We start from the raw sequence: 7,960 nt of genomic DNA, 5'->3' as shown, positions 1-7,960 counted from the left end.
AAATGATGGAGTTTGCATGGGACCACAAACATCACTGTGAACAAGCTGCAATCTGCGTTCAGCTCTCACTGATCCATCTTTGGGAAAGGAAGCACGCTGCATTTTACCCAATATGCAGCCCTCACAAACATGCTTGACAGGTGCCTCAAGCTTAGGCAAAGAAGACACCATTTCAGATTTCTGCAGGCGCAGCAAACTTGCAAAATTCAGATGACCAAAACGTGCATGCCACAGTTTTGCATTTGAAATAGCCTGCGTATCCATAATAGCACATGCTGAATCCTCTACACATTTGCCATCCATATTGAGCTTATACAGCCCTCGACATAGTGAACCAGATGCTACAATGATGTCACCACAAGAGAGATCATGAACAGTACATCTGTCATCCACAAATTTTACAACCAAACCTGTTTTGGCAAATGCGGAGACTGACAGCAGATTCTTTTTGATCCCTGGCACATACAATGCATCAAAAAGTGTAAAGGTGTTGCAATTTGCAACATTCAGCACAATCTGTCCAACTCCTTTAACGGGATAAGAGGAGTTATTGGCACAAGTGACAGTATTCCCTGTGGGAGCAGACTCAAGGAAAGTGAATAAACTGCGCTGCGAGGTGATATGCTTAGTGGCACCACTGTCAAAGTACCATACATCTGAATCTACTGCAGACATACATGTGTCATGCAAAGATGGGTCATAACTGCACTGCGCATTGAATGCCCATTCTGTATCTTGAACAACATTAGCAGATTCATTGTTAGAAGGAGAGGCATCTGCAACAGCCATACCAGCCTCTTTCGCAGCCAGCTTAGGACACGCTTTGATGACATGATCATTTCCCTTACAGTACTTGCAAAATGTCTTCTGTTTGTCACCCTTCTTCTCATCTTTGTCTTCCTTCTTTGGTTGCGCAGCATTTGCAGATTTCTGCTTACTAGAAGAAAAGCCAGCTTTACCTTTCCCGCTTCTCTGACTAGCAACGAAAGCTTGATCTGCGACACGCATAATATTCCTGTTTTGCCTTGACTGGTCTTCTTGCAGCAAAACAGAAACTAACTCCTCAAATGATAAGGCATTGGGATTGCCTTTCATCATCAGGCGAAGAGTGGAAGCAAAACCCTGATAAGAATCTGGTAGACCATTCAAAACAGTCTGCACAAGTGAACTGTCTGACAGGATTTCATCTGCAGAAATGAGCTGCTCTTTGAAATCCTTGATCTTTGTCAAAAAGCTATCCATAGAATCACCTTCGTTCATATGCTCATTCTCCAACTGTTTTCGGAGATAAGCAACACGAGCCTCATTTCTTGCCTGATACAATGTGGCAAGTACATCCCAAGCATCCTTAGAAGTCCTGCAGGAGCGAATATGTGGGATAATGGTACGTTTGACAGACAGCGCAATCAAGGCATGAGCCTGCGCATCTCTACCATCCCAACGAATCTGCTCTGCTGAAAGTGGTGGTTCTCGAACAGCTGCTACAGCACTTGTGCCTGCACCATCATCAACAGTACCTGTTTCTGATGTGTTTGCAGCATTCCCAGCCACAATAGGACGTGCATCAATACCCTGCACAATGTTCCATAACCCCTTTGCTACCAATACATGTCGCATCATATATGCCCACAATGGATAGTTGGTGCCATCCAACTTATCCTCAGCAGCCAACATGCGGAATACATCATTGTTGTCAGCCATGGCCAATGACTGTACTACTAGATGTAAATGCTGTCTGTAAGAGGTAAACCTGTATAAAATCGACCTGTGCTATGTAGCACAGCCCAAAACAGACGAATGGGCACCTGTCCTGCAGATTTTAATCTTGACAGAAAATCTGCACAGTAGGACGATTTTGCCTGCGCAGTACTTGGAATGCAAAAACGGAGGGCGAAATGACTTCAGATCAAAATTCTGAAACGACCAAGCCCTACGGGCTATCCCACGGCATATACTAACCTGCAGACGCTCGTGAAACCTCGTCGCAATCGGAGGAGATGAAGCGGCAGGTGCCGGTGATGCTGCCCGGGAGGAGGAAGCCTGCTCTGATACCAATTGTTGGAATTAGGGTTGCAGGAATGCACACACAACTTCAAGAAGATGAGGAAGCTTGAGCACAACACAGTAGTGTATTATGAGTGCCAAAAATGAAAGATAACAAGCCCTAGAAGATAATGGGCGTATATACAATGCACGGGGGAAAAAACCTCCTAGTGAGGGAAAAAGTGCCCCGGCGGTCCTAAGTGTGTTCACACACATCACTACTATAATATGGTAACAGCATAGTGGTAAATTTTTTTGTTGAATATAAGCATGTGCATATATATTTTAAACATGAAAATTGTATGGTTTCAATTTCACATAAGAAAAGGGGTTTAGGCCCCAAACAAGATACAATTATAGCTCTTTTTTTTTCTAACAAAGAAACCAAAGATAAACAAGTTAACAACTTCTTATCAAAGATTGAAACCTCACCAAATATTGGCACATACGCAAAAGCATCACCTTATTTAAACCCAACACCATGTTAAATGTTAAATGTTAAATGGACCATCATTGGGTAAGGTTTGTGTAAATGCCACATTATGTTTCTCCTAAGTATTTAGCTACTTATTTCAATCACTTCATGTATAGGGAGAATTCAAACCTTGGTATATTCATCATTGAAATTCAATGGCTTTAACAAATTGTCACCTTATGGAAATTTGGTAAGGTAGACCTTTCATCCATTATATGAAACCATAACTTTGCTCTCCTTTTATTTTCACATAAATAGTTGCTCAGCTTAGAAGTTTAGTGATTCAAAAGCATGACAAATTTGAAGAGCTAAAATTTCATAGTGCTATGAAAGATGCTTACACTATCATGTTTTTTCATTATCTTTATCATTATTCATAGGGTGCATTTGCCTCTATGCTAAAGAGAATGTAGGCCCTTCCACTCTTACAAGGCTCATTTGTTTACATTACTAGCTTATCGAATAGCGATGCCCCCAATGGTAGCATTGCAAGGAATCTTGTCCTTGTTTTGTGTGGAGAACACCTTATTGTTTTAAGATGATTCCATGCCTTCATGCTATTTGTCATGTTTTACATGTATTCTTTAAAAAAAAAGATACCACACTTATGTCTTCTTCTTGCTTCACTTAAACTAACCATCACAAGCATCTAAAACTCTAAATTATGGAATGGTTAAATAAATCCCAAAAGAGTGTCCTTATTATTTGGCTCCAGTCCAAAAGAGTGTCCTTGTGTTTTGGGCTATAATATTACTAGCCTTCTTAATGTCTAAATCATGCATTATTTAACTAACTATTTAGGCCTATGCTCCTTTACATACATTTCATGTACCTAGTTTTTAAATTTAATCGCATCATATGGGTTCAAAGTGTGAAATGCTCATTGCTCATTGTCTTCAAGTCCCAAACCTATTGCCTCACCTTAACCTAGAGATTGTGACTTTAGAACTCATCATTTTCTTAGTATCAAGAGAAGTCATATGCTGTAAAAGTTGTAGTGAGTGGAACCTTATAGAGTTCATGAGCATAGCAAAAACGGAGGATTGAATCCCTTCAATAGAGAGAGAGAGTCGATATGATCGGATAGTATAACATCTCTCTACATGAAAGATTCCTTACCAAAAATAGCAGAGTTTGCTTGCCTTAGAGAAAACCACAACCACCTTCAGAATACTATCAGTTAATTACAAAAGAAAAAATCATTATGGAACAAACACCCTCCGTAAAGTGGTCCTTAATGTGGGATGCTATGCTTGGTCCCCATATCACATCTTTAATTGGCTAATTTGTGATTCGGGGTGTAGATTGTGGGGTATTGTGTGGCCAAGTGAAGATTGGCAATTTGTTTTTTGTTTTTTTTGGAAATAATAATTATATATATATATATATATATAAAAGCAAAAAAGGCCCAAATACACTACATGACAAAAGACTATTCAGTGATGCTCCTACAGTCCCCTAAACTTCACATTTTACTTCATTTAAACAAATTCCATCTCTCCTCCTCTAACAAGAAATTGGAGCGCTCCCAAGAGACTTGGTAACCAAGGATAATGCAGGCTTCCATCATAGCTTCTGTAGTGCACCCTCTAGGGGATTGTTTTTCTAGCTTTCCTCCTTTCTTTGACCATATCTTCACTGTTGGTCGTCTGGTGCCCACATGATTCTCTATAAAAGCAACAAAAGTATGGTCCACCTGTTTCTCCTTAAGGTACCACCTTTTAGTTCTAGGTCCAAACTTGGGCAGTCTTCTTTTCAAAACTTCATACCTTCTAACCTACAGTAGTAAACCAGAGGTTAGGAACCTTCTTCCAGTTGTCTGAAGCCGCAAGCGAAGATTGGCAATTTGTTTTTAAGTGGGGGTGCTAAATAAATTTAGTCATAATCGGCATTTGTAGAAGTCTAAATCTTGTGTTAAGCCTAAGCATTGCCTTTAATTTTAAGGGTTGAAAAAGTCATTTTTTTCCGAGAAAAGCGAATTTAAATTGGTAAAAAAATATAGGGTAGCTTTAAATTAATGGGCATCATGGGCAGTGGATCACTAACTAATACTTCACCACAAGAGGAAGGTGTACTAGAGAGAGAGATGGGCAATCCTGAATTAGGGTTTAGGTTAAGGAGCGCTTCTGGAACACGAGAAGAAGAAATCTAGACAACAGCAGGTTAGGTTTAGGTTTAGGGTTAGGGTTAGGGTTAGGGATTCGATGGCATTGTTACCACACCCACGTGCACAGTCCCGGAGCTGGCGGAAACCTGGCATCAGCAGGAAGAAGCGAGGCCCGGAAATCATCGATTTCTTCATCTGGACAACAGAGGTGAAGATTTATTTCCAGAAAGTGTGTCTGATTTCTGCCGTTTTTTTTTTGCTTCTTTTGATCTCTGCTTTTTGCTTTTTTCTTTTTCTGCTGTCTAGGATGTTGGGGGCTGGCTAGAGGATATTGGGCTGGGCAGATACAAAGAGGTCTTCAAGCAGAACCACATCAATGGAGAGTATCTGGACAAGCTCTCTAATTTCACCACAGAAGAGATTCTGCGCTTCATCAGACGCTGCCGTATGAAATGGGGAGACTTCTTCATCATGTGCCAGGAGCTCCGCAGGGTGAAAGGTATCAAAAACCATAACTACCTTCGTTTAATTTGTTTTTTCACCATGTGGGCTCTTTGATTATTCTCTTGATCTTTCTCAACCCATATTCATGTGCCATTAAACAATTGTCATTAAAACTTCGATCCATTGGTTTTCTGGTAAAACTGGATTAAATTCTCTTGATTTCTTAGTGATGTTTCATTCGTGAATTACATTTATGCACACACGTACACACGCTCGCTGCACATGTACATGCCTGTATACATGTGCACTCACACATGCAGAGAGAGAGAGAGAGAGAGAGAGAGAGAGAGAGAGGTTTTTTTACGTCATAGCAACTATGCCTAGAGCTCTAGAAGGACTATCTGAGAGAGGGGTCAGGGGTTTGCTGTTGGTCAGATGCATCAGATGCAAGCTGTGGGATTCGTGTTTTAGTGCATGGTATGTGGGTTGGTGGTTTAATAATGGTCTCTTGCAAGTAGTGCGGTGTGCGTTTGTGAGTTCTGGGGTCTTTTCCTGGTCAGATGCAATGAAGATTCTGTACTAGTTGGTTGCAAGCCATGGAGTGAGTGCCCACTGTTATGTTCTTTTATTTTTGTAAGAACTCCGATCTAGCTGTGTATTTGTGGGGTCTCCAGATGGTTCAGGTGTGGGAGTGATGTTATGTATGCATGAAAAAACAACTGGAAATTACTTTGATTTGATGGGAATTCTGCTTCCATGCATTCCAGAGATCTGAAGGTAACAGGATGCTTTACCTGTCATGTTTCTGCAGTAGCATGCTTACAAGGGGAGCAAGAGGTGAGAAGACCTTGGTGGGCACCTCCGTGCCTAAACACAATCTTTGTGAAATCAGCAAGGCACAATCGTCATGCCCGTGTGGTATCACTAAAGTTCGATCCGTAACTCTTGTAGTCAATGCATGCACAAGCCAGTTGTCGGGCTGGATAACGACAGTTGGGACACTGCGAAAAAAAGTTGATTTTCCGAGTAGGAAATGTTCATAAATCTTGTCTTTCAGTTTTGTTGCAACCCATCACAGGTCTTAGAGATCATGTGGGTGAATTTTTGGGCACAGGCCTGTGTATGTGGTGGTTTTTTGTCTCAACATATTTATTATCTCGAGTATATGCTATGGTTAAGTAGATGAAGTCTATGGTCTTATCATTGCGATGGTCTTAATATTGCTGCAATATACAAGGCAGCTTGCAGCGTTGTGGGGAGCATGAGGGCACAGCACAGGGAAGAGAGAGGAGGCGTGGGCTCAGCAGGAGCAGCATGGACAGCATCACCACAGCAACTGTTTGGGCAGCAGACAGATCACTGTAAGGTCCGCTGATTGAGATGGATCATTAAAAGGTCAGCTGAGTGAGATGACCTCGTCGTTTCAACTATGGTCGTTCTTCCCTCGTTCTTCCCTCCTCACTGCCACAGGGAGAGTTTCAATGTTCTCTCAGAGTAGGAATATGTGAACCCTATTGCGCATAGTCCAACTGCTTGTAATGATGACCTTCGTGATGGGACAATGATAAGTGCTAGAAAAAAGTATTGGACCCCTCCAAGCCTCGAGGCTTCAAATTCATATTCTTACGATAAACTCATATACTTCACACCTCTGCACTGTTGATTACACACCTCTGCAACGCTGATTAGTCTGGTGTTTGTAAGTGGCAGGTACATGACTGATGTATTGCCTAACTCATTCCCAAATGTGACTGCAGCTCCACCACAGCATTTGACATCCTGTTGGCCTGCCCAAAAGCTACGGCTTGAAGTACCGTCCAAAAGTTAACATGAGGTGCTGCCCAAATCTTAGCATGAAGTGCAGTCCAAAAGTTGTGTTGTACTACCTGGTTACTTGGCGTTTTGTAATAGAGAAATATATAATACAAAATCATAAGGACCAGTTTATCCGGATTAGAACAGAGAAGATAGATGCTCCTAGGCGAAGTGCGAACCCAAATATTCAAGATGCGAACCCAAATATTCATGAGAGCCAACTCAGAAGTCTCTAATCAAGAGCTTTTCTTCTCTTCACAAAGCCCCCTGAAGTTATAGATCCCTCAGCTCATACTTATGTAGCTTGGGAGGAGAAAGTAGAAAAGGAGGAGGATGAGGAGGAAGTGGGGGGTGCGTGGGAGCTGCCTAACATTCTTAACCAAATAAGTTGCTTGCCAAAAACAGGACTCCACCAGCATCAAGCTGCCCACTCCGATGCTTGAAAATTGATAGGCTAGGTTGAGTTCCATCAGAAAAACATGGATGGGCTGAGCTTATGGAATCTTATGGTTTTCAATGCTCGGAACTGCTAAGACTAGGTAAATTGATAAGAATTTGATAGGCCTTAAACATTTAAGGAAAAAACTCTTGAAGTGCACAGTTTGAGTTGTTATTTTAGCAAGCATAGAGCATTAGCTGGGTATGGGTCCACACATGAATGAATGGAATTGACCAAGTTGTTTTGTGTTGTGCATGGTCACCAACTTGCTGAAAACCCACATTGTCTTTGACAGAAGCGTATCCTCTAGAACTTGCTTAACCGTTTGTGTTGCATGGTGATAGCATTCGCCCGCAAGCCATACAAATGAACTACTTACTCCATAGGATATTGCGCTGACAAATAAGGATATTGGGCTGACAAATAATCGAAAAGCACTTGAAAAGCATTAAGCTAGTTTGTGGTAATGGAACCGCTAGATCCATACGAATGATGAAACATTCAAATCGAATGGATGAGCTACCTTGTCTCAAGTGCTTCGCCTGATTGTTGATAGTTTTGAATGTGAAAGTTTTAACATCACCCACATTTTTGCTTGCTTGAGATTGTGATTAAATCTAGTACTTGTCATATGTTT

The 7,960-nt window shown here is 41.4% G+C and overlaps 1 protein-coding gene across 1 annotated transcript; it reads left to right on the top strand.

The window, feature by feature from the left end:
• The first annotated feature begins 4,552 nt into the window (after positions 1-4,552).
• Positions 4,553-6,247, top strand: LOC147633461 (uncharacterized). Its single transcript, XM_086806537.1, has 3 exons — positions 4,553-4,833; positions 4,932-5,124; positions 5,881-6,247. The coding sequence occupies exons 1-3, from the start codon at positions 4,723-4,725 to the stop codon at positions 6,009-6,011; spliced, it is 435 nt and encodes a 144-aa protein (XP_086662663.1). The 5' UTR covers positions 4,553-4,722; the 3' UTR covers positions 6,012-6,247.
• The last annotated feature ends 1,713 nt before the right edge of the window (positions 6,248-7,960 follow it).

This window comes from Cibotium barometz, chromosome 12 (genome assembly GCF_041138505.1).
Source record: "Cibotium barometz isolate CiBa-2024 chromosome 12, ASM4113850v1, whole genome shotgun sequence".
NCBI lineage: Eukaryota > Viridiplantae > Streptophyta > Polypodiopsida > Cyatheales > Cibotiaceae > Cibotium > Cibotium barometz.
This window is presented reverse-complemented; position numbering and strand designations above follow the sequence as displayed.

Excerpts from the sequence above, each read along its gene's own strand:
- LOC147633461 (XM_086806537.1), top strand. The coding sequence starts at position 4,723 with ATGGCATTGTTACCACACCCACGTGCACAGTCCCGGAGCTGGCGGAAA. Across the intron at positions 4,834-4,931 it reads TCTTCATCTGGACAACAGAG|GATGTTGGGGGCTGGCTAGA; the intron begins GTGAAGATTTAT and ends TCTGCTGTCTAG. Across the intron at positions 5,125-5,880 it reads GGAGCTCCGCAGGGTGAAAG|TAGCATGCTTACAAGGGGAG; the intron begins GTATCAAAAACC and ends ATGTTTCTGCAG.